Source organism: Erinaceus europaeus, chromosome 23, assembly GCF_950295315.1.
Source record: "Erinaceus europaeus chromosome 23, mEriEur2.1, whole genome shotgun sequence".
Taxonomy (NCBI): Eukaryota; Metazoa; Chordata; class Mammalia; order Eulipotyphla; family Erinaceidae; genus Erinaceus; species Erinaceus europaeus.
The window spans coordinates 2,175,761-2,201,337 of NC_080184.1; the positions used below are offsets into that span (position 1 = coordinate 2,175,761).

At 54.1% G+C, this 25,577-nt stretch overlaps 1 protein-coding gene across 4 annotated transcripts; it reads left to right on the plus strand.

Annotated features, from left to right (window-relative positions):
* The first annotated feature begins 236 nt into the window (after positions 1-236).
* ACSBG2 (acyl-CoA synthetase bubblegum family member 2) lies at positions 237-20,727 on the plus strand. 4 transcript variants are annotated; one of them, XM_060181522.1, is made up of 15 exons: positions 237-443; positions 3,570-3,767; positions 6,010-6,239; positions 7,184-7,272; positions 8,569-8,689; positions 10,106-10,189; positions 10,376-10,525; positions 11,872-12,048; positions 13,746-13,927; positions 14,728-14,961; positions 15,660-15,877; positions 17,903-18,042; positions 18,150-18,396; positions 18,502-18,593; positions 20,586-20,727. In XM_060181522.1, exons 2-14 carry the CDS (start codon positions 3,602-3,604, stop codon positions 18,573-18,575), a joined length of 2,112 nt encoding a protein of 703 aa, XP_060037505.1. In that variant the 5' UTR covers positions 237-443; positions 3,570-3,601; the 3' UTR covers positions 18,576-18,593; positions 20,586-20,727. The 4 variants fall into 4 exon arrangements, with proteins under 4 accessions (XP_060037505.1, XP_060037504.1, XP_060037507.1 ...); XM_060181521.1 differs by having other exon boundaries at positions 18,150-18,349; XM_060181524.1 differs by lacking the exon at positions 20,586-20,727 and adding an exon at positions 20,327-20,376.
* The last annotated feature ends 4,850 nt before the right edge of the window (positions 20,728-25,577 follow it).

Below are 25,577 nucleotides of genomic sequence, written 5' to 3' on the forward strand. Positions count from 1 at the left end.
CCTGCCCACCCTCCATGGGCTCCCTGGGTGCTGTCCATGGTGCTGAGAGAGGAGAGACCCCCACAGCCCTGCCCACCCTCCATGGACTCCCTGGGTGCTGTGCCTGGTGTTGAGAGAGGAGAGACTCCACAGTCCTGCCCACCCTCCATGGAGGCCCCCTCATGGGTGTGGAGGCCGGGGCAGCCGTGATGTCACAAGCGCTGGCTGGGACAGAAGGTTCTGGAAGGGTGCTGGGACACTGGGCTGCCCACCCCTTGCCTTGTGTATCTGGCCCCGTCCTGGCTGGATCCAGATGGTTAGGGGGCCAGGGAGGCCCGAGATCAGCCTTCCAGGAGGGACAACTGGTCAGCCACGTTCCTGGAAAGTAAACACCTTGAGTGACTGTATGTCCCAGCTCCATCTGCACCCTCATGGCCAGAGACCCGTCTCCTGAGGAGAGGCAGGTTATGGCGACATAGAGGGGACACCTGGGGGTGGTGGTGAGGGGAGACTGGCAGACCCCCTTCTTTTTAAAAAAATATTTATTATTTATTTATGCCTTTTTATTGCCCTTGCCTTTTATTGTTGTTGTTGCTATTGTTGTTATTATTGTTGTCGTCATTGTTGGATAGGACAGAGAGAAATGGAGAGAGGAGGGGAAGACGGGGAGAGAAAGATAGACACCTGCAGACCTGCTTCACCGCTTGTGAAGTGACTCCCCTGCAGGTGAGGAGCCGGGTGCTCGAACTGGGATCCTTACACTGGTCCTTGTGCTTTGCCCCACATGCGCTTAACCCACTGCACTACCACCCAACTCCCACAGACCTCTTTCTTTTAAGAAGTATTTCAATAGATTTTTTAAAAATTTCCTTAACATATTTGACCTATTTATTATTGGCTAGAGACAAAGAGAAATCCAGAGAGGAGGGGGAGATAGAGAGGGAGAGAGACAGAGAGACACCAGCAGCCCTGATCCACCACTCGTGAAGCTTTCCCCCTGCAGGTGGGGACCATGGGCTTGAACCTGGGTCCCTGTGCACTGTAACATGTGCACCACCACCACCCAGCTCATGTTGATTTCTATAAATTATCTAGTTTATTTCAAGAGAGAGAGGAAGCGAGGGATCCAGGCAGTGGCACATTACAGTGCTCACAGACCCAGGTTCGATCCCCCAGGTCCCCACCTGCAGGGGGAACTTCACAAGTGGTGGAGCGGGGCTGCAGGGGTCTCTCCCTCTTAATCTCCACCTCCTCTCTCAATTTCTCTCTTGTCTCTGTCTAATCATTAATAAATAATTTTTAAAGAGGAATTGGGGAGAGAGCTTCCTTCTGGCATGTAAACTAGCGGGGCCCCAAGGGGTCCTCAGGCTTTGAGTCCAGTGCTCTATCCACTGCCCCACTTCCCGCCCTGCAGCAGCTGGGTTAAGTTCATGCCAAGCCAGGGAAGGACCTCAGTCCCCTGGGTGACTCCTTGAGCCATGAGGACCCTCCACCTTGGTTCAGTCCCCACAGCCAGAGACATGTTTAAGGCTACCATCTTGCTCCCTATCCTGTGTGACCCTCACCTGGGGTCCGAGGCCCAGACTTCCTAGCAGACACCTTGCTGCTCTGGGACCCCCAGCAGGAAGCCACACAATGCATGTGGCTGTTTCTTCATCCTCAATTTGGGTCCAGGATCCAGGCTTCAAGCAGCCACACACGAGGAATAGGGAGAGAGGGAAAGGTAGAAAGTAAGGGTGGGAGAGAGAGACCAGGAAGAAAGAAGAGAATGTGGAGAGAGAGATAAGAAGAAGGAGAGATGGAAGGAAGGAAGGACAGACGGATGGGCTGATGATAAATGAGTGGGTGATGGATAGATGGATAGAAGAGTGGATGGATACTTGGATGAATAGATACTTGAATAGATGGATGTATACTTGGATGGATAGATGGATGGATGGATGGATGGATGGATGGATAGATGGATACTTGGGTGGATGAGTGGATGAGTGGATGGATGGATGGATGGATGGATGGATGGATGGATGGATGGATGGATGGATACTTGGATAGATGGATGGATACTTGGATGGATGGATGGATGGACGGATACTTGAATGAATGGATACTTGGAAACTTGGATAAATAGATGGATGGATGGATGGATGGATGGATGGGTGGATGGATGGGTGGATGGATGGATGGATACTTGCATGAATGGATACTTGGTTAAATAGATGGATGGATGGATGGATGGACAGATGGATGGGCTGATGATAAATGAATGGGTGATGGATAGATGGATACTTGGAAGATGGATAGAAGAGTGGATGGATACTTGGATGAACAGATACTTGAATAGATGGATGTATACTTGGATGGATGGATGGATGGATGGATGGATGGATGGATGGATGGATAGATGGATACTTGGGTGGATGAGTGGATGAGTGGATGGATGGATGGATGGATGGATACTTGGATAGATGGATGGATACTTGGATGGATGGATGGATGGACGGATACTTGAATGAATGGATACTTGGAAACTTGGATAAATAGATGGATGGATGGATGGATGGATGGATGGGTGGATGGATGGGTGGGTGGATGGATGGGTGGATGGATGGATGGATACTTGCATGAATGGATACTTGGTTAAATAGATGGATGGATGGATGGATGGACAGATGGATGGGCTGATGATAAATGAATGGGTGATGGATAGATGGATACTTGGAAGATGGATAGAAGAGTGGATGGATACTTGGATGAATAGATACTTGAATAGATGGATGTATACTTGGATGGATGGATGGATGGATGGATGGATGGATGGATGGATGGATGGATAGATGGATACTTGGGTGGATGAGTGGATGAGTGGATGGATGGATGGATGGATGGATGGATGGATGGATGGATACTTGGATAGATGGATGGATACTTGGATGGATGGATGGATGGACGGATACTTGAATGAATGGATACTTGGAAACTTGGATAAATAGATGGATGGATGGATGGATGGATGGGTGGATGGATGGGTGGATGGATGGATGGATACTTGGTTAAATAGATGGATGGATGGATGGATGGACAGATGGATGGGCTGATGATAAATGAATGGGTGGATGGATGGATGGATGGATGGACACTTGGATGAATGGATACTTGGATGGAGGGATGGTCTTATATCAGGATGCATGGCAGGATGTCTGTCTATCTGCCTCCTTTAATTTTCATTCCTCTTGTCCTTACCAAGACTCCCCTGTTCTGGGCTGATTTTTCCTGATAATAAGATGGAGACAGAGACATGGAGGTGTAGAGAGGGAGACAGAGAGGGAAGGAAGCACACCAGAAGGTCCCCTCAGGTGTCCATAGAGATGTGTTCATTCCCGCCCTGAACCATGCACACGACCTGGGTTCGAGCCCAGATCCCACTGCTCTGGGAGAAGTTCCCTCTCTCTGTCTCTTACTGAGAATGCAGCCTACGGCCCTGAACTCACACGTCCCCGCTCTGTGAGAGACAGGGAGACAGAGAGAGACAAAGAGATAGGCTCCAGGTGGAACCCTGGGCCCCAGGCTCTGACAGCCCACCCTCTTCACAGACCCCAAGCAGATACGACAGAGCAGCCCCAGGATGCCCCGCAGACAAGACCCCTGGTGGGGCCCGGACCTCAACTTGGGGTTGAACTCAGAGGCAGCCTACACCTACAAGGGGATCCACAGTCGGACCAGGCCTGAGACCCCCGGGCCCCCGGCTGGCAAGCTGGAGAGACTGGAGATAGAGGAAAGCGATTCTAAAGGTACTTGAGCCCAGACAGCCGGGGACAGCGGGGCATGGAGGGGGGGACAGCAGGGGACAGCCAGGGAAAGAGGGGGACAGCTGGGGATGGGGGGACAGCCAGGGACAGCGGGGCATGGAGGGGGGACAGCAGGGGACAGCCAGGGACAGCGGGGCATGGAGGGGGGGACAGCAGGGGACAGCCAGGGAAAGAGGGGGACAGCTGGGGATGGGGGGACAGCCAGGGACAGCGGGGCATGGAGGGGGGACAGCAGGGGACAGCCAGGGAAAGAGGGGGACAGCTGGGGATGGGGGGGACAGTCAGGGACAGTGGGCCACGTCCACTCTCCTCCTCCTCCTCTTCCTCTTCTTCCTCCTCTTCTTCCTCCTCTTCCACTTCTCCTCATCCTCCTCACCCACCTCCTACCACTCCTCCTCCTCCTCCTCCTCCCTCCTCCTCTTCTTCCTCTCCTGCTCCCCTTTCTAGTCACTGAGCCCTGAACTCACGTGAACAGAGGTCACCTGAGCCTCAGTAGCAAACTCTGGGGATGTCAGCAGCACCACACCTCTGCTGCAGGGGGGCTTGTGGGCGCGGGGGAGATGGCGTGATGGTTCTGTAAGGAGACTCTGAGGGCTCAGGTTCAGTCCCCAGCACCACCATCGGCCAGAGCTGAGCAGGGCTCGGGGAGAAATAAATAAATAAATGCAAAATATCCCTACAGAAAGATAGAAACAGGCTGGGTTTATGGATCCTTCAGTCAATATCCACGTTCAGTGGAGAAGCAATTACAGAAGCCAGAGCTCCCTCCTTCTGCTCCCCATAAAGAATTGTGGGGGAATCGGGCAGTAGGGCAGCGGGTTAAGCGCATATGGCGCAAAGAGCAGGGACCTGCAGTTTCCATTTATTTATTTACTTAAGATTTTATTTATTCATGAAGACAGAAGGAGAGAGAGAGAGAACCAGACACCACTCTGTTAAATGTGCTGCCAGGGATTGAACTCAGGACCTCATGCTTGAGAGTCCAGTGCTTTATCCACTGCGCCACCTCCCGGCCCATGTTACCTTTTATTTTAATTAAAAAAATTTTTTTTGTTTCTTCTCCCCCCCCAGTGAATCAGTAGCTTCTGGGAAGGGCAGGTTTTGAACCTGAAAACTCGGCCTGGTTGTCTCCGAGTACACAGGCAGAACCACTACTCCAGCCGGACCCTGGACTAATTTTTATTTTTTATAAAATGGAGACACTGACAAAACCATAGGATAAGAGGGAAATAACTTCACACAATTCCCACCACCAGAACTCCACATCCCATCCCCTCCCCTGATAGCTTTCCTATTCTTTATCCTTACCTTTTTTTATGTTAAGATAAACTTGATTTTTTAAAAATTAACTTTATTTAGTGGATAGAGACAGCTGGGGATACAGAGGGAGAAAGACTGGTCTGAGAGGTGGATAAAGCATTGGGTTCTCAAGCATGAGGTCCTGAGTTTATCCCCGGCAGCACATGGACCAGAGTGATCTCTGGTTCTTTCTCTCGCTCCTCCTATCTTTCTCATTAACAAATAAATAAAATTGGGGTCGGCGGTAGCGCAGCAGGTTAAGCTCACATGGTGCAAAGCTCAAGGACTGGCGTAAGGATCCCGGTTCGAGCCCCCGGCTCCCACCTGCAGGGGAGTCGCTTCCCAGGCGGTGAAGCAGGTCTGCAGGTGTCTGTCTTTCTCTCCCCCTCTGTCTCCCCTCCTCTCTCTCATTTCTCTCTGTGCTATCCAACAACAACATCAATGGCAACAATAATAATAACGGCAACAACAAGGGCAACAAAATGGGAAAAAATAGTCTCCAGGAGCAGTGGATTCATAGTGCAGGCACCCAGCCCGGCAATAACCCTGGGGGCAAACTAAATTAATTAATTAATTTAATTAATTTAAAAAAGAGGGAGAGAGAGAGAAACCCACAGCCCTGTTTCACCACTCACACAGCTTCCCCCCCCTGCAGGCGGGGAACCGGGTGCTCGAACCCAGGTCCTGTGCACTGTAACATGTGCTGCTCAGACAGGTGCGCCACCACCCGGCCCCTCTCTACGGCAGTTGCCAGTGGAGGGCACGGCGGGGGTGGGGGGCACCGAACTCAGGTATTGGGAACTAGACCCTGTGATCACGTCATTTGGGAAATCAATACGGAATCACTCACGGAATGAAAACGCAGTCGAGACACAGAGGCGAAACAACGAAAGCCTTTGTCCCCCTTCCCGGCGGCCATGGGCAGTGGAGCACAGGCCGTGGGTCACACATGCGGACGAAGAGGTCATCATTCGCATGAGCAAGCACGGCCCGGGCCACGAGGCTCCCATCACCATCCCTGACCTGTTTCGGGAGTCCGTCCTGCGTTTCGGCTCCTACTCAGCCCTGGCATCCAAGACCCGGAACAAGTGGGACGTTCTCAACTTTAACCAATACTACACATTCTGCCGGAGGGCTGCCAAGGCCCTCATCAAGGTGAGCCTGCCTGCCTGCCTGCCTGCCTGCCTGCTTCCCTGCTTTCCGTGTTTTCTTTATTATTTTCCCCAGAGCCCTGCTCAGCTCTGGCTGATGGTGATGCTAGGGATTGAACTTGGAACCTCAGAGCCTCAGGCATCAATGTCTTTCCATTAAAATAATTTTTGGGGGGAGGGGTGGAAGTAGATATCATCATGGTTCTGCAAAGAAATTCTCCAGCCTGAGACTCTGAGGTTCCAGGTTCAGTTCTCAGCAGCACCATCAGCCAGAGATTATTAGGGCTCTGGTGATGATGATGATGATGATGATGATGATGATGGAGGGGGCATGTGGTGGCACACCTGGTTGAGCACACATGTTACAGTGCACAAGGATCCAGGTTCAAGTCCCCAGCCCCCATCTGCAGGGGGGAAGCTTTGCAAGTGGTGAAGCAGGGCGGCAGGTCTCTCTCTCTCTCTCTATCTATCTATCTATCTCCCCCTTCCCTCTCAGTTTCTGGCTGTCTTTAGCCAATAAATAAAGACAAGAAAAATTGTAATTAAATTATTTTAAAACTTTAAAAGAAAGATTTTTGGGGCTGGAGAGATAGCACCCCGGTTCTACAAAAAGACTCTCCCACCTGAGGCTCTGAGGTCCCAGGTTCAACCCCCAGCACCACCATCAGCCAGAGCTGAGCAGGGCTCTGGGCTCTCTCTCTCTCTCTCTCTCTCCCTCTCTCTCTCTCTGTCTCTCCCTCTTGTCATCAGTGCTATAAGATTACTTTCTTTCAGACATATAGAAAAACACAGAATCAGAAAAGCAGAGAGGAACCCCAATCCTGAAGCTTCCATCGCTGCGGGTGGGGGCCAGACCTGAACCCGGGCCGAGCCCCCGGCGAGCAGCTCACTGTCCAGGTGTGCGGCCCTTGGTGAGCTCACGGGTCTTTGCTGTTCTCTCCCATCCAGCTGGGCTTGGAGCGCTTCCACGGGGTCGGGATCCTGGGGATCAACTCGGTGGAGTGGATCATCGCCTGCATGGGGTCCATCTTGGCGGGGTGAGAGCTGGGGGCGGCTGGGAGAGGGCCCCCACTGGGGAGGCAGATGGAGCTGTGGGTTTGTGCCTGGTGCTGAGAGAGGAGAGACCCACGCCCCTGCCCACCCTCCATGGGCTCCCTGGGTGCTGTCCATGGTGCTGAGAGAGGAGAGACCCCACAGCCCTGCCCACCCTCCATGGGCTCCCTGGGTGCTGTGCCTGATGCTGAGAGAGGAGAGACCCCACAGCCCTGCCCACCCTCCATGGGGTTCCCTGGGTGCTGTGCAGGGTGCTGAGAGAGGAGAGACCCCACAGCCCTGCCCACCCTCCATGGGGCTCCCTGGGTGCTGTGCAGGGTGCTGAGAGAGGAGAGACCCCACAGCCCTGCCCACCCTCCATGGGCTCCCTGGGTGCTGTGCAGGGTGCTGAGAGAGGAGAGACCCCACAGCCCTGCCCACCCTCCATGGGCTCCCTGGGTGCTGTGCCTGGTGCTGAGAGAGGAGAGACCCCACAGCCCTGCCCACACTCCATGGGGCTCCCTGGGTGCTGTGCCTGGTGCTGAGAGAGGAGACACCCCACAGCCCTGCCCACCCTCCATGGGCTCCCTGGGTGCTATGCCTGGTACTGAGAGAGGAGAGACCCCACAGCCCTGCCCACCCTCCATGGGGCTCCCTGGGTGCTGTGCCTGGTGCTGAGAGAGGAGACACCCCACAGCCCTGCCCACCCTCCATGGGCTCCCTGGGTGCTGTGCCTGGTGCTGAGAGAGGAGAGACCCCACAGCCCTGCCCACCCTCCATGGGCTCCCTGGGTGCTGTGCAGGGTGCTGAGAGAGGAGAGACCCCACAGCCCTGCCCACCCTCCATGGGCTCCCTGGGTGCTGTGCCTGGTGCTGAGAGAGGAGACACCCCACAGCCCTGCCCACCCTCCATGGGGCTTCAGCCCTGGCCCACATGCATGATATATTGTGTACTTTACTGCATGAGCACAGCTCAATCTTGCAAAAAAAATAATTGACTTACTTGTTTATTAAATGTATTTCACAAGAGACACAGGGTGGGGGGCACGGAGACCAGAGCCCTGCTCAGCTCTGGTTGATGGTGGTTCTGGGGCTTGAACCCAGGACCTCAGAACCTCAGGCGGGAGAGTCTTCTAGCAGAAATTATCATCATCATCATCATCATCATCATCATTATTATATCTCCCTGCGTCCAGCTCAGCTCAAGCTGAGTCCTGACTCTTGGCCAGGTCCTCTCCACCCCCGGACCCCCAACTCCCAGGACAGGCTCCCCCTAAGTTGGGGTGTGTTTGCTTTCCCCAGGGGCCTTTGCGTGGGCATCTATGCCACCAACACGGCCGACGCCTGTCATTTCGTCATCACGCAGGCCAAGGTGGACGTGCTGCTGGTGGAGAACGACCAACAGCTGCAGAAGATTCTGTCGGTAACTCAGCTCCCCGCCTGCACTTCCCACTCGCGGCCACCAGGGGGCGCTCGGGGCCCAGCCGGGCAGCTCTGAGTCCAGGTAGCACCAGAGGCCCTGGAGGTGGTGGTGCAGTGAATAGAGCGCTGGACTCTCAGGTCCTGAGTTCAATCCCCGGCCTGCAAGTAGCAGAGAACTGCTCCTCCTGTACTAGAGAGATGATAGATAGATAGATAGATAGATAGATAGATAGATAGATAGATAGATAGATAGATAGATAGATAGATGATTGATAGATGATAGATATTTAATAGATAGATTAGATAAGTAGATAGCTATAGATAGATAGGATAGATAGATGATAGATAGATGATAGATAAATAAAAACATTTAAAATAGTTTTTTTTTTGCCTCCAGGGTTATTGCTGGGGCTCGGTGCCAGCACCATGAATCCACTGCTCCTGGAGGCCATTTTTTTCCTTTTGTTGCCCCTGGTTGTTTTATCATTGTTGTGGTTATTATTATCGCTGTTATTGATGTCATCGTTATTGGACTGGACAGAGAGAAATGGAGAGAGGAGGGGAAGACAGAGAGGGGGAGAGAAAGACAGACACCTGCAGACCTGCTTCACCGCCTGTGAAGCGACTCCCCTGCAGGTGGGGAGCTGGGGGCTCAAATCGGGATCCTTCGGCTGGTCCTTGTGCTTCGCGCCACGTGCGCTTAACCCGCTGTGCTACTGCCCGACCCCCCATTTAAAATAGTTTTCAGGGGCTTGGGCTCAAGCTCCTAGTCCCCATCTGTATGGGGAAATCTTCACAGTTGGTGAAACCAAGGATGCAGGTGTCTGTCTGTCTGTCTCTCTCTCCGTATTTTTAAAAGAAATATATTTATTTATTTATTACTGGATAGAGACAGTGAGAAACTGAGAAGGGAGGAGAGATAGAGAGGCGAGAGACAGAGAGACACCTGCAGCCCTGTTTCACCACTCCTGAAGCTTCCCCCCATGCAGGTGGGGACCAGGGGCTTGAACCCGGGTCCTTGTGCACTGTAATGTGCGCACTCAACCAGGTGCACCACTGCCTGGCCCCCTATCTTCTTATTTTAAAGATTTATTATTGGACAGAGACCGAGAGAAATTGAGAGGAGAGAGGGAGAGAGGGAGAGAGACACCTGCAGCCTTGATCTCTCCCTCCCTGCAGGTGTTGGGAGCCAGGGGCTCGAACTCGGTTCCCGGAGAATGAGTCCCAGCATGCTGAGGGCAGACAGACAGGCCCGGGGTTGGGGGTGCAGCAAAGGAGGTCCATGTGTCCAACCTCCTCTGTCCAAGCCCGGGGATCTCCCTACCACCACCTGCCCTCCATGTCTCTCTGTCTGTCCATGTCTGCCTCTCTCTCTCCTTCTGTCTCTGGGTGAGAGCCCCACGGACCGTTCTTGTAGATTCCACATGGCGGCAAGGAGATGCTGAAAGCCATTGTGCAGTACAGAGCCCCCATAAAGCAGAGCTGGGAGAACCTCTACAGCGTGAGTTGGGGGGGTGGGGGTGGTCCCAAGGGTTCCCAGGGGGGCACTCATGCACCACCACCCAGCCTCTCCACCTCTCTCTCTCTACATGAAAGAAAAATGATCTCTGGGGTCTCGCCCCTCTTAGGGGTGGTGGCAGCGAGGGCCGGCATGATGGCTGCCCTCTTGTGTCCACTCTCCCTGCAGTGGAAAGACTTCTTGGAGCTGGGCAGCCACATCTCAGACTCGCAGCTGGACCAGCTCATGGAAAGCCAGAAGGCCAACCAGTGTGCCGTACTCATCTATACCGCGGGGACCACAGGCAACCCCAAGGGCGTCATGCTGAGTCACGATAATGTGAGTGGGGGCGCTCAGTGGACTCAGGGCCAGGCCCTGAGTTCAATCCCCATCATTGCCTGAGCCAGAGGGAGTCGCTGCTTCTCTCCTCTCTCTTGCTCTGTCTCTCTCTGTGAGTCTCTCGGTCTGTCTGATGGAATAAATGAAAACTGTCTTTTATATTTAAAAAAAGTTTTTTTTTGTGATCACTTTTTTTCTTTGTTGTCTCCAGGGTTAGTGCAGGAGCTATGAATCCACTGCTCCTGGAGGCCATTTTTCCCCCTTTTGTTGCCCTTGTTGTTGTAGCCTTGTTGTGGTTATTATTATTGTTGTTGTGCTCTTCGTTGTTGGATAGGACAGAGAGAAATGGTGAGAGGAGGGGAAGACAGAGAGGGGGAGAGAAAGACAGACACCTGCAGACCTGCTTCACCGCCTGGGAAGCGACTCCCCTGCAGGTGGGGAGCTGGGGGCTCGAACCGGGATCCTTACGCTGGTCCTTGCACTTTGTGCCACATGCACTTAACCTGCTGCGCTACCAGCCGACTCCCACTTTCTTACTTTTTATAGACACAGAGAAGTAATGTCAACAGAGACCCCACAGCCCTGCCCACCCTCCATGGGCTCCCTGGGTGCTGTCCATGGTGCTGAGAGAGGAGAGACCCCACAGCCCTGCCCATCCTCCATGGGCTCCCTGGGTGCTGTGCCTGGTGCTGAGAGAGGAGAGACCCACAGCCCTGCCCACCCTCCATGGGCTCCCTGGGTGCTGTGTCTGGTGCTGAGAGAGGAGAGACCCCACAGCCCTGCCCACCCTCCATGGGGCTCCCTGGGTGCTGTGCCTGGTGCTGAGAGAGGAGAGACCCCACAGCCCTGCCCACCCTCCATGGGCTCCCTGGGTGCTGTGCCTGGTGCTGAGGAGACACCCCACAGCCCTGCCCACCCTCCATGGGCTCCCTGGGTGCTGTGCCTGGTGCTGAGGAGACACCCCACAGCCCTGCCCACCCTCCATGGGCTCCCTGGGTGCTGTGCAGGGTGCTGAGAGAGGAGAGACCCCACAGCCCTGCCCACCCTCCATGGGGCTCCCTGGGTGCTGTGCCTGGTGCTGAGAGAGGAGAGACCCCACAGCCCTGCCCACCCTCCATGGGCTCCCTGGGTGCTGTGCCTGGTGCTGAGAGAGGAGACACCCCACAGCCCTGCCCACCCTCCATGGGCTCCCTGGGTGCTGTGCCTGGTGCTTCTGTGGGGTGCTTGGGCTCAAACCCGCAGCCTCACCAGTGGCGAGTTGTGCTTCCCACACGACCGCCTCCTGATGGCTGGTGGGCAGACACACAGCACCCCTGGTGGTCGGTCCCGCCCGCTTTGTTTTCCAGATCACGTGGACGGCTGGGGCGGTGGCCAAGGACCTGGGGCTGCACATGGCGGCAGAGAAGCAGGAGGTGGTGGTGAGCTACCTGCCTCTCAGCCACATCGCAGCTCAGATCATGGATGTCTGGATCCCTCTGAAGATCGGAGCATTCACGTACTGTGCTCCACCCGATGCCCTCCGGGTAAGAAAGGGCCGGGGAGACAGCACAGTGGTTCTGCCGGCAGACTCTTCTGCCTGAGGTTCTGAGGTCACAGGTTCAAACCCCAGCACCACTGTCAGCCAGAGCTGAGCAGAACTTTAGGGGGGGGTAATAAGATCCTTCATATGTAAAGAGTTCTTACAAATCAACAAGAAAAAAGGCAGGGCCAAGGAGACAGCAGAAACGTGATGCAAAATAACTCTCCTGCCTGAGGCTCTGAGGTCCCAGGTTCAATCCCCAGCACCACCATCAGCCAGAGCTGTGCAAGGCTCTGGAGAAAAGAATAGTAATCATTGTTGTTGTTGCTGTTGTTGTTGTGGCAGAGGAGGCAGCACAATGATTCTACAAAAAGACTCTCCTGCCTGAGGCTCTGAGGTCCCAGGTTCAATTCCCACCACCACCATCAGCCAGAGCTGAATAATAATAATAATAATGGTAATAATAATAATAATATTTGCCAGATTGCCAGGACTAAAGCTATCAAGGGAGAGGGTAAGTGTCAGATTTGGCGGATGGGGTGTGCAGTGGCTCAATGATCAGGTGCACCTGTCCCCATGCACAAGGACCTGGGTTCAAGACCCCCAGTTCCCCACCTCTAGGGGAGAAGCTTCATGAGCAGTGCGTCAGGCCTGCACATGTCTCTCTCTCTCTCTCTCTCCATTCCTTCTAAGTTTCTCTTTGCCCTGCCAAACTAAATAAAATCAATCAAGTTTTTTTTTTTAACGTTTGCAAATAGTAATCAGATTTGGGGAAAATGTAAAAAAAATGAAAATAAATGTCAGGGCGAGGTGGTGGCACACCTGGTTGAGCCGCACATGTTGCAGTGTGCAAGGACCCAGGTTCAAGCCCCTGGTCCCCACCTGCAGGAGGAAAACTTCATGAGTGGTGAGGCAAGGCTGCAGGGGTCTCTCTGTCTCAGCTTCTGTCTCAATTATCTGGCTGTCTCTATCCAACCAATTTAAAACATTTAAAAATAATATAATATTTATAACAACAACAATAATAATAAGCACCACTATGATAAAAACAACAAGGGTGGGAGTCGGACGGTAGTGCAGCAGGTTAAGTACATGTGGCACGAAGCGCAAGGACCGGCTAAGGATCCCGGTTCGAGCCCCCGGCTCCCCACCTGCAGGGGAGTCGCTTCACAGGCGGTGAAGCAGGTCTGCGGGTGTCTGTCTTTCTCTCCCCCTCTCTGTCTTCCCCTCCTCTCTCCATCTCTCTCTGTCCTATCCAACAACGATGAATCAATGATAGCAACAATAATAACCACAACAATAAAAAACAAGGGCATCAAAAGGAAAAATAAAGAAATATAAAAAAAAAAAAAACTTAAAAAAACAACAAGGGCAACCAAAAAAGGAAAATAAATAATATTTATATGAGTAGCCCAGGAGGTGGGACAGTGCATAAAGACCCAAGTCCCATCTCTGGAGTCACAGGTTCCAGAGGAAGGCTCTGCATCTCTCTCACTAATCATCAATGGGGAAAAAAATTAACTCAATCTGATTGGTCGCTGCCCAGCCAATGGGATGGCTCCCTAGCTTGGGTACCACAGGCTTGTCCATCAGAACAGAGGGACTGTGCTGGGGGCTGGGATGGAGGGTGAGGAGGAGGAGGATGGGGTGAGGGGTGCGTGTGGGGGGATGAGCTCACACCCCTGGGTCCCCCCCACCCAGGGCACCCTATTGAGCACACTGCAGGAGGTGAAGCCCACCGCCTTCCTGGGGGTGCCCCGAATCTGGGAGAAGATGCAGGAGAAGGTCAAAGAGTCGTGCGGCAAGTCATCCAGCCTGAAGAAGAAAGTGTTTTCTTGGGCCCAGAACGTGGGCCGGAAGATGAGCACCCGGAGGTTATTGGGGTAGGTGGGCAGGAGAGTTTCCTCTGGGGCCATAGATCTTCCCATGTGGTGCTGGGGCTCCCAGCACATGGCTGGAATGATTTGTTCTCTTTCTCTCTCCCCGCCCAAGTTTCTTTTTTTTTATACTTTTATTTTCCTGTTATTGGATAGAGACAGACAGACAGGGAGACACCTGCAGGCCCACTTGTGAAGCCTCCCCCTGCTGGTGAGGAACCCGGGAGGGAGCTCGAACCCAGGTCTTTGCGCCTCGTACTATGTGCGCTTAACCAGGTGCACCGCCACCTGCCGCCCCCCTCAGATTTCTTCCTGTTATCCTAGGGTCTCTGATTTGTTTATTTATTTATTTATTTATTTATTTATTTATTTATCTCTTGGGCCTGGAACCACGAATCATAGTTATTCGTTTATTATTTCATTTTATTTCAATTTATTTTATTTTCAGATTAACAAGGAAAAGAGGGAGACAGAGAGCGAAAGAGAAGGAGGAAGAGAGACACCACCGCACCCTTTCACAGCTCATGCAAGAGCTTCTGTGCATGGTGCTCTCCCATGGACCAACCAGGGCCTCGAACCCGGGTCCGCACACATGGGAAAGTGGGACCTCTCCTGGAGGGGAGCCAGTCATCTCCTGGCCTTCCTGGCTGGATTTAATTTCTTTTTCCCTCAAATGGGTAGCCCTTGCCCTGTAGGGAAATAGTGACTGGAGGAGGTGGAGCTTCCAGTTTTGTTCTTGGGTGTGTAATATTCCACCACCACTGTTTCTGCAATGGATCCCCTGAGCTCTGCCTTCTGGCCTGCAGGTTTCACGAAGTGCCCATGAACTACCGCATGGCCAAGGCACTTGTGTTCAGCAAGGTCCGTCAGTCCCTGGGCCTGGAGCACTGCCAATTGTTCATCAGTGGGACGGTGGCCCTCAGCCACGAGACCACCGAGTTTTTCCTCAGCCTTGACATGCCCATCTGTGAGGTCTATGGTCTGAGCGAGAGCTCGGGGCCCCACACAGCCTGCACCCCCAACAACTACCGACCTTTGAGGTACCAACACCCCTTCTCACATTGATTTCATTCAGAGAGAGAAAGAGAAAGACAGAGAGGGGGCTGGGTGGTGGTGCACCGGGTTGAGCGCACACATTACAGAGCACAAGGATCCAGGTTCAAGCCCCTGGTCCCCACCTACAGGGGGAAAGCTTTCCAAATGGTGGAGCAGGGATGAGGTGTCTCTCTCCCTATCTCCGCCTCCCCGTTTCAATTTCTCTCTGTAAAAACCCAATTAAAGGGAGTCGGGTGGTAGCGCAGCGGGTTTAGCGCACGTGGTGTGAGGCGCAAGGATGGCGTAAGGATCCCGGTTCGAGCCCCCGGCTCCCCACCTGCAGGGGAGTCGCTTCCCAGGCGGTGAAGCAGGTCTGCAGGTGTCTGTCTTTCTCTCCCCCTCTCTGTCTTCCCCTCCTCTCTCCATGTCTCTCTGTCCTATCCAACAACGACGACATCAGTAACAACAACAATGATGACTATAGCAATAAAACAACAAGGGCAACAAAAAGGAATAAATAAATATTTAAAAAAAAGAAAGAAAGAGAAAGAAAGGAAGGAAGAATGAATGACGAAAAGGAAAGGGAGGAAGAAAGAACCAAGCCCTTTGGGCCAAGGCTGGCTGAGCAGGAGTCCAGCAAAAGGGATGAGGGGCCCCATGACTTCGAGCCTCAGGCCCCCCTCCCACCTCATCCCTTCAACAGCTGCGGTAAATCCCTGTCGGGCTGTAAGACCCTCCTGTACCAGCAGAACAATGAGGGCGTGGGTGAGGTCTGCCTGTGGGGCCGCCATGTCTTCATGGGCTACCTGGACAAGGCAGAGGCCACCCAGGACACCCTGGATGAAGACGGCTGGCTGCACTCAGGAGACCTGGGCTGCATGGACCATCAGGGCTTCCTTTACATAACCGGGCGCATCAAAGGTACTCAGGGACCTTTTCTCCCAGCACCAGGCACAGCACCCAGGGAGCCCATGGAGGGTGGGCAGGGCTGTGGGGTGTCTCCTCTCTCAGCACCAGGCACAGCACCCAGGGAGCCCCATGGAGGGTGGGCAGGGCTGTGGGGTCTCTCCTCTCTCAGCACCAGGCACAGCACCCAGGGAGCCCCATGGAGGGTGGGCAGGGCTGTGGGGTCTCTCCTCTCTCAGCACCCTGCACAGCACCCAGGGAGCCCATGGAGGGTGGGCAGGGCTGTGGGGTCTCTCCTCTCTCAGCACCATGCACAGCACCCAGGGAGCCCATGGAGGGTGGGCAGGGCTGTGGGGTCTCTCCTCTCTCAGCACCAGGCACAGCACCCAGGGAGCCCATGGAGGGTGGGCAGGGCTGTGGGGTCTCTCCTCTCTCAGCATCAGGCACAGCACCCAGGGAGCCCATGGAGGGTGGGCAGGGCTGTGGGGTCTCTCCTCTCTCAGCACCAGGCACAGCACCCAGGGAGCCCATGGAGGGTGGGCAGGGCTGTGGGGTGTCTCCTCTCTCAGCACCCTGCACAGCACCCAGGGAGCCCATGGAGGGTGGGCAGGGCTGTGGGGTCTCTCCTCTCTCAGCACCAGGCACAGCACCCAGGGAGCCCCATGGAGGGTGGGCAGGGCTGTGGGGTCTCTCCTCTCTCACCACCCTGCACAGCACCCAGGGAGCCCAGGGAGGGTGGGCAGGGCTGTGGGGTCTCTCCTCTCTCAGCACCCTGCACAGCACCCAGGGAGCCCATGGAGGGTGGGCAGGGCTGTGGGGTCTCTCCTCTCTCAGCACCCTGCACAGCACCCAGGGAGCCCATGGAGGGTGGGCAGGGCTGTGGGGTCTCTCCTCTCTCAGCACCAGGCACAGCACCCAGGCAGCCCCATGGAGGGAGGGCAGGACTGTGGGGTCTCTCCTCTCTCAGCACCAGGCACAGCACCCAGGGAGCCCATGGAGGGTGGGCAGGGCTGTGGGGTCTCTCCTCTCTCAGCACCAGGCACAGCACCCAGGGAGCCCATGGAGGGTGGGCAGGGCTGTGGGGTCTCTCCTCTCTCAGCACCAGGCACAGCACCCAGGGAGCCCCATGGAGGGTGGGCAGGGCTGTGGGGTCTCTCCTCTCTCAGCACCCTGCACAGCACCCAGGGAGCCCATGGAGGGTGGGCCGGGCTGTGGGGTCTCTCCTCTCTCAGCACCAGGCACAGCACCCAGGGAGCCCCATGGAGGGTGGGCAGGGCTGTGGGGTCTCTTCACCCTTGTCTGTGCCTCTGAAATATAATCAGATATTGGACTAAGAAGACCTCCAAGTGATACATACCATTTATTCCCGGGGGCACCAGTTCCAACCACTGGCACCACCTTCTGCCGGAGCTGAGTGCAGTGTGTGTCTACTTTGCATGTCATCAGATATATGTATTTAGTGTGTATTTGGAGATAGATAGAGAGAGAGAGAATAATCCTTTGACTTCTGTGAAGCTGTACATTAGTACATTAAACTCAATATCTTAGGCTTCAGAGTCCAGAATTTCATCCACTGTATCACCCTCTAAGCTGCAGGAATGATTATTTTTTATATGTTTTATTTTCATTAGAGAGAACCATGGAAAGACAGAGAGAGCAACAGCCAGAGCTCTGCTCAGCTCTGGCTGCGGGTGGTGCTGGGGATTGAACCTGGGACCTCAGAGCCTCAGGCAGGAGAGTCTTTTGCAGAACCATCCTGCTGTCTCCTCAGCCCTGCAATAATTATTCTTATTATTTTAAATAAGTTTTGTTTTTTTTTTTAAAGAAGCAGACAGGCTGGGGAAGATTTTTGGTCCATGTCCACCATCTGCATGTCCGAGGCCTCAGGCTTCGTTTCAGGCCCTCATGTTTGCTGAGTCGGGGTGTGCTCTGGTCTCTCTGTCTGCCTGTGTGTCTCCTATGAGAATTTCAAATAACAGGATGCCGGATGGCTTGGGAGAGGAAGGGGGGGTCATGGAAAAGGCCCGTCCTCCCTTGTAGAAATGCTTATCACGTCGAGCGGGGAGAACGTTTCCCCTGTGCCGATTGAGAACAAAGTCAAGGAGAGGCTCCCTATCATCAACCACGCTGTGCTGGTGGGCCACCGGGAGAAATTCCTCAGCATCCTGCTGACACTCAAGGTCGGGGCTCTCCCACTCGGGGTGGGGTTGGGGGAGCCAGGAAGAGGGAAGGGTAAGGTGGCCCTGGAGCCCACGGTAACTGGCTGTGCGGGGTTGGGGGGGGTCAGTGTGAGGTGGACAAGTTGAGCGGCGAACCCACCAACAAGTTGAGCCTGGAGGCGGTCACCTTCTGCCAGAAGCTGGGGAGCCAAGCCACCACCGTCTCGGAAATTGTGGAGTTCCACGACCCGTTGGTTTATAACACCATCCAGGAGGCCATCAATGCCGTCAACCAGGAGGCCGTGTCTACCGCCCAGCGTATCCAGAAGTGGGTTATACTGGACAAAGATTTCTCCATCTATGGCGGGGAGCTGGGTGAGGACGTCCCCGGGTGTCCCCCGCCCCCACCCACCAAGCACCCCCCCAGCTCCCTACTTCCCCCCCCATGAGCTGAGACCCAGTCTCCCCTTCCCACTGAAGGCCCCACATCCAAGATCAAGAGACAGTTCATAGCCCAGAAATACAAAGACCAAATCGAAAACTTCTACCACTGACTTCTTGCAGGCCCCAGGGTGAGCCAGGTGTTGGGGGGTGGTGGTGGGGGCGTTGGTTTGGTTGGGCGGGGATCACACACACACACACACACACACACACACATACACACACACACCGGGTCCAACAGACATGTACAGTCACAGCACCACATAAGAAATGCTATCACCAGGTGTAGCCGTGATGCTGTGATCTCTCACTTCTTCTCTCTCTCTCTCTCTCTTTTAACATTTATTATTATTATTATTTTAACCACAGCATTGTTCAGATCTGGCTTAAGGTGGCGCGGGGGATTGAACCTGGGACTTTGGAGCCTCAGGCCTGAGAATCTGTTTGCATAACCATTATGCTGTCTACCCTCCAACCTAACATTTATTTTAATGAGAGAAGGGGGGGTAGGGGGGGAGAGACACCGACCAGAGGCCTGCTCAGCTCCGGCTGATGGTGGTGCTGGGGATGGAACCTTGGAGCCTCAGGCATGCAAGTCTTTTTTTTTATTATTACTATTTAATTTTATTATATTTATTTATTTTTCCCTTTTGTTGCCCTTGTTGTTTTTATTGTTGCTGCTGTTATTGCTGTCCTTGTTGTTGGCTAGGACAGAGAGACATGGAGAGAGGAGGGGAAGACAGAGAGGGGGAGAGAAAGACAGACACCTGCAGACCTGCTTCACCGCCTGGGAAGCGACTCCCCTGCAGGTGGGGAGCCGGGGGCTCGAACCGGGTTCCTTATGCCGCGTCCTTGCACTTTGCGCCACGTGCACTTAACCCACTTCACTACTGCCTGATTCCCTCTTATTTTTACAAAAGTAAATTGTGAGTGATCCGGGAGCTGGCGCAGTGGATAAAGCACTGGACTCTCAAGCGTGAGGTCCTGAGTTCAATCCCCAGCAGCACATGGACCAGAGTGACGTCTGGTTCTTCTCTTTCCTCCTATCTTTCTCATGAATAAATACATAAATAATATTTATTTTTTACCAGAGCACTGCTCAGCTCTGCTTATGGCTGTGCAGGGGACTGAACCTGAGACTTCAGAGACTCAGACATGAGAGTCTCTTTGCAGAACCATTATGCTATCTACCCCGCCCATAAATAAAATATTTAGATAACAAATAAAAGTAAACTAGGGGGGCGTAAAGGACCAGTGTACGGATCCCGGTTCGAGCCCCTGGCTCCCCACCTGCAGGGGAGTCGCGTCCCAGGCAGGTGTCTCTCTCTATCTCCCCCTTCTCTGACAATCTCTGTTTCTCTCCAAAGTAAATAGAGTAAATTAAAAACAAGTGTACTATAGATAATAAACACATGGCAACATATATATATATATATATATATATATATATATATATATAATTTTTTTTAACCAGAGCCCTGCTGAGTTCTGGCTGATGGTGGTGCTGGGGACTGAACCTGGGACCTCAGAGTTTCAGGCAGTTTTTTGTTTTTGTTTTTGCAGAACCACTGTGCTGTCTCCCCTGTCCCACTCACTAAGTCTTTTTTTTTTTTAATATTTAAATATATTTGTGTGGTCCGGGAGGTGGCACAGTGGATGAAGCGTTGGATTCTCAAGCATGAGGTCCTGAGTTCAATCCCCGGGAGCACATGTACCACAGTGATGTCTGGTTCTTTCTCTCTCTCTCTCTCTCCTCCTGTCTTCATGAATAAATAAATAAAATCTTTAAAAAAAATTAAATTAAATGTATTTGTATTTATTTATTTTCTATTTTTGTTGCCCTTGTTGTTGTTGTCATTGTTAGGACAGAGAGAAATGGAGAGAGGAGGAGAAGACAGAGGGGGAGAGAAAGACAGACACCTGCAGACCTGCTTCACCACCTGGCCCCCAGGCTCACTGCCTTCCGGAAGAATCAGATCCAAGGAGAGGGAAGAGGCCGGCCCTCCTTCAGCCCTAGCTCAAGCGAGGCAGTTTAGGGGATGGAAATGTGAAAAGCCATCTGTCTTCTAAGCCCTGGCCTGACCTTGAGGAAAAAACTGGCACTTTGTCTTTTCTTTCCGCAGAGGGCTGGTGGAACCAACAGAAAAGGCTTCACATCTTTGGAGAGCTGGGGGGCGGCCCCACCCACTCAACTTCTTGGGGAGACACCACGAGTCCTTCCATCAAGCTCTGGTATTAAAGCGCTTCAGGATGCAGAGCTGACAACGCGTGTGACGTCTTGTACGGGGATCGATCACTTAGCCTCGCCGTGCCTTGGTGTCTCTTATCTTTCCAAGTGGAGTGGGGGGTGGAAGTGGGAGGGAGGGATATAGATTTATTTCTGTGCAGAATCAGGGGCACCCTCAGGAAAACTAGGCTGGGAGCTGTGGAGCCTTATGCGTGCAAGGCATCAGTCACAGGTAAATATATATATATATATGTAACAAACAGCGAGAGAGAGCGAGGGAGAGGAGGGGGCAGAGCATCACTCTGACATGTACAATGCTGGGGATTGAATTGGGGACCTCAGTTATGAGAGTCCTTTTGCATAACCCCAAAGCTTCCTCCAGTGCGGTGGGGGCCAGGCCCAAACCCAGGTCACACACATGGCAACGCAGTGCACTCACTGCCCAGGTGAGCTATTCCAACGGCCCCCAAATTTCTTTTTCTTTTCTTCTTTTTTTTTTAAGATTCTTTTATTTATTTATTTTCCCTTTTGTTACCCTTGTTTATCACATTGTTGTAGTTGTTGTTATTGATGTCGTCGTTGTTGGCTAGGACAGAGAGAAATGGAGAGAGGAGGGGAAGACGGAGAGGGGGAGAGAAAGACAGACACCTGCAGACCTGCTTCACCGCCTGGGAAGCGACTCCCCTGCAGGTGGGGAGCCGGGATTGAACTGGGATCCTTCTGCTGGTCCTTGCGCTTTGCGCCACATGCGCTTAACCCGCTGCGCTACCGCCCGAGTCTTTTTTTTTTTTTTTTTTTTTTAAACCAGAGCACTGCTCAGCTCTGGCTTAAGGTGTTGTGGGGGGGGACTGAACCTGGGACTTTGCAGCCTCAGGCATGAGAATCTCTTTGCATAACCATTATGCTACCTACCCCCCACCCCCAAATTTCTTTTTCTGACACCAGCCCTGGGCTCTCAGGGCGCCCGCACCAAACCTTCCTTCCCCAGACCCCATCACTGTGACCTCGGTAACCCCTGCCCATGGATGCCCTACTCGGGGTTCCCTCTCCGACCGGCTGCCTGGGGGTCTCTGCCACCACCATCTGCCCCCTCACCCCATCAAGGCTCAACCACGCCGACGTGAACCCCCCACCCCACAAACTCTGCCTTCTTCCTTTCCGCCGCCTTTTTTTGGGTACTCCCCCTCGCCACCACCTTCTCTCGGATACCTGGGGTCTCACCAGCCCCTGACCCCCCCCCATCCAGGTCCCATCCCTGTTCCTACCTCCCCCATCCTCCGGGATCCCTATCCCCAGATCCCCCCATCCTCGGGGTTCTCCATTCTCATGGGTCCCACATCTCCAGGGAGATCAACCCTTGGGGTTTTCCCCATATTCCGGGGTCCCCCACCCCAGGCACCCCCATCCTCTGGAGTCTCCAGCTCCTGGGGAACCCCATCCTCTGGTCCCAGATCCCCGTGCACTCCCCCCCTCCTCGGGGACCCTATCCTATGGGGTGCCCCCTCCTTGCGGAATACAACCTCAGGTCCCCCCGTCCTCCGGGGTGCCTTACCCCCGGCACCCATCCATGTGCACTCCAACCCTCGGGGTCCCCCATTCTCCTGGATGCCTCACCGCCGCTCCCCAGTCTCCGAGGTCCCCCCATCCTCCGGGGTCCCCCACATCCCCAGGTCCCCCCTTCTTCCGGGGTCCCTGTCCCCAAGGTACCCGACCCCCAGGCCCCTCATACCCAGGAGGTCGTCCCATCCTCCGGGATCCCCCACCTCCAAGTCCCCCCATCCTCCGGGGACCCCAACCCTAGGCGCCCCTTCCTCCGGGGTCTCCCGCTCCCAGGTCCGCCCATCCTCCGGGGACCTCAACCACAGGTCTCCCCTTCCTCCGGAGCCCCCCCGACTCAAGGACCCCCATTATACGAGGTCCCCCAAGCCCAGGTGGCCCCTTCCTCCGGGGTCCCCGACCCCCCAGGACCCCATCCTCGGAAACCACCACCACCAGGGCCCCCATGCCCAGGTCGTTCCATCCTCCGGGGTCCTCCACCCCCAGGTGCCCTCATCTCCGGGGACTCAACCCCCAGGACCCTATACTCCGGGGCCCCCCAAGCCCAGGTTCCCCCATCCTAAGGATCTCCATCCTCCGGGGTGCCCCACCCCCAGGTCCTCCATCCCCGGGGCCCCTATTCCTAGAGCCCCCCAGATCCAGGGTCTCGGCTGACCCTGAGCTCCCCACCCGCAGGCCAACTCTACTGGACCACGAGGTGGCACTGGGTGGCCCCAGCTACACCACACGGAGCTCGCACTACAGCTCAGCGTGGGAGCCTCTGGGCGCCGCCATGATGGCCGGCAGGAACTGACTGCGCCTGCGCGCAGGCCTGGCCCCGCCCCTCCGAGACTCGCGCCTGCGCTCTCTACGCCCGCCGCCTGCCTCGTTCTCGCTTCTACGCCCGCGCGACGCTCCTCCCCGTCTCGGCTGTGCTGCGGCTGCGCCTGCGCCTGCGCGCTTCTCCCGCCCTCCCACTCTGCCTGAGCGCTGAGACCCGGCTTGGCGGGATTTCTGGTTCGAATCCCAGTTCTGGCGTCCGGAGCCCTGTGTTCTTGCCCAATTTAGTACTTTCCAGTTTTTTTTTTATTTATTATTTATTTTAACGAGAACGATACAGAGAGAGGGGGAGGAGACCCATGCTCAGCTTTGGCTGATGGTGGTGCTAGGGATTGAACCTGGGACGTCTGAACCTCAAGCAGGAGAGTCTTGTTTTTTTTTTTTTTTTTTTTCCACATAAAAAAAAAAAAAAGGGGTCGGGCGGTAGCGCAGCGAGTTAAGCGCAGGTGGCACAAAGCGCAAGGACCGGCGTGAGGACCCTGGTTCGAGCCCCGGCTCCCCACCTGCAGGGGAGTCGCTTCCCAGGCGGTGAAGCAGGTCTGCAGGTGTCTGTCTTTCTCTCCCCCTCTCTGTCTCCCCCTCCTCTCTCCATGTCTCTCTGTCCTGTCCAACAACGACATCACTAACAACAATAATAACCACAACAATGTTAAACAACAAAGGCAACAAAAGGAAAAATAAATAAATATTAAAAAGGCGGGGTGAGTCAGGCGGTAGCTCAGCGGGTTAAGCGCAGGGACTGGCGTAAGGATCCCGGTTCGAGCCCCCGGCTCCCCACCTGCAGGGGAGTCGCTTCCCAGGCGGTGAAGCAGGTCTGCAGGTGTCTGTCTTATTCTCCCCCTCTCTGTCTTCCCCTCCTCTCTCCATTTCTCTCTGTCCTATCCAACAACGATGACAACAATAACAACAGTAATACAACAAGGGCAACAAAAGGGAGTAAATAAAATATTTATGGGCAAAAAACGGAATAAATAAAATAAAAAATAATAATAATGAGTGAGAGCATTGGAGTTTCCTCCGGTACCTTGGTGAATCCCATGTGTGGTGCCCGGGTTCAAACCCAGACCACACACATAGCATAGCATATGCTGTATAAAATGAGCTGTTTCTGGGTTTTCTTTAGCGTCAGGGCAAGGCTACTAGAAATGTCTTTTTTAAAAAAAAAATATTTATTCTCTTTGTTGCCCTTTTTTATTGTTGTTATAGATGTCGTTGTTGTTGGATAGGACAGAGAGAAATGGAGAGAGGAGGGGAAGACAGAGAGGGGGAGAGAAAGACACCTGCAGACCTGCTTCACCGCCTGGGAAGCGACTCCCCTGCAGGTGGGGAGCGGGGGACTCGAACCGGGACCCTTATGCCTTGTGCCACCTGTGCTTAACCCGCTGCGCTATCGCCCAACTCCCATCTTTTTTTTTTGCCTCCAGGGTTATCACTGGGGCTCGGTGCCTGCACTCACCAATCCACTGCTCCTGTGGCCATTTTCCGCATGTTTGCCCTTGTTATTGAATAGGACGGAGAGAGATGGAGACAGAGGGGAGAGGCCAATAGACACCTGCTGACCGGCTTCACCACTTGTGAAGCTTCGGGGCTCAAACTCGGATCCTTATGTGGGGCCTTGTGCTTCGCACCCTGTGTGCTTAACCTGCTGCGCTACCACAGGACCCCCTGAGAGATGTATTTATTTGTGCTTAATATTAAACATATAAAAATCCTCCTAAAATTACAATTTCACGGGGGCCAGGCTCACATTAGAGTGCGCCAAGGACCTGGGTTCAAGCCGCTGGTCCCCACCTGCAGGGGCAAAGTTTTGCAAGTGGTGAAGCAGAGCTGCAGGTGTCTGTCTCCCCATTTCCCTCTCATCTGTCCTATCCAATAAAATTCGGCAGGGGGAAGTTTTTATTTGTCAGATATTTTTATTTGTATTTTATTATGTATTTTTATTTGTCAGATATGGACAGAAATTGAGAGGGAAGGGGGAGCCAGAGGCAGACCCCTCAGCCCTGCTTCACCTGCAGGTAGTGGCCAGGGTGGGGAGCACCGGCTTGGCCCCCAGGACACCCGCCCGCCCTCTGGTGGTCACTGGATGGAGGACACATGGGCTGCTTTGTGGAGTCCGGGTCCCAGGAATGAAGCCCCCACCTGTCTTTGTCCATGGTGCCAGGCTCGTAGCCGGGGTCTCACAGGCACAAGGCCTGCGCTTTGTGGCTGAGCCACGTCCCCACCCGTGGGGGCCAGGGGGGCTGTGAAAGGAAGGAGCCCAAGGGGGTGTGTGGTAGTGGCAGAGGGGGGTCTCCCCGGCCCTCAGCTGTGCCGGGAGCAGGTGGTCAGAGGAGGGTTCTGCCCAGCCCACCATGGCACACAACGGCCCACCTGCCCACCCCATTCAACACCCATCCCCTTCCTCCTACCCATCCCTGGTCATCCTTTCTTCCTCCTCTTAGAACTGACCCACCCACTGACCCATCCATCCATCTACCAACCCACCCACCCATCCATCCATCCACCCACCCAT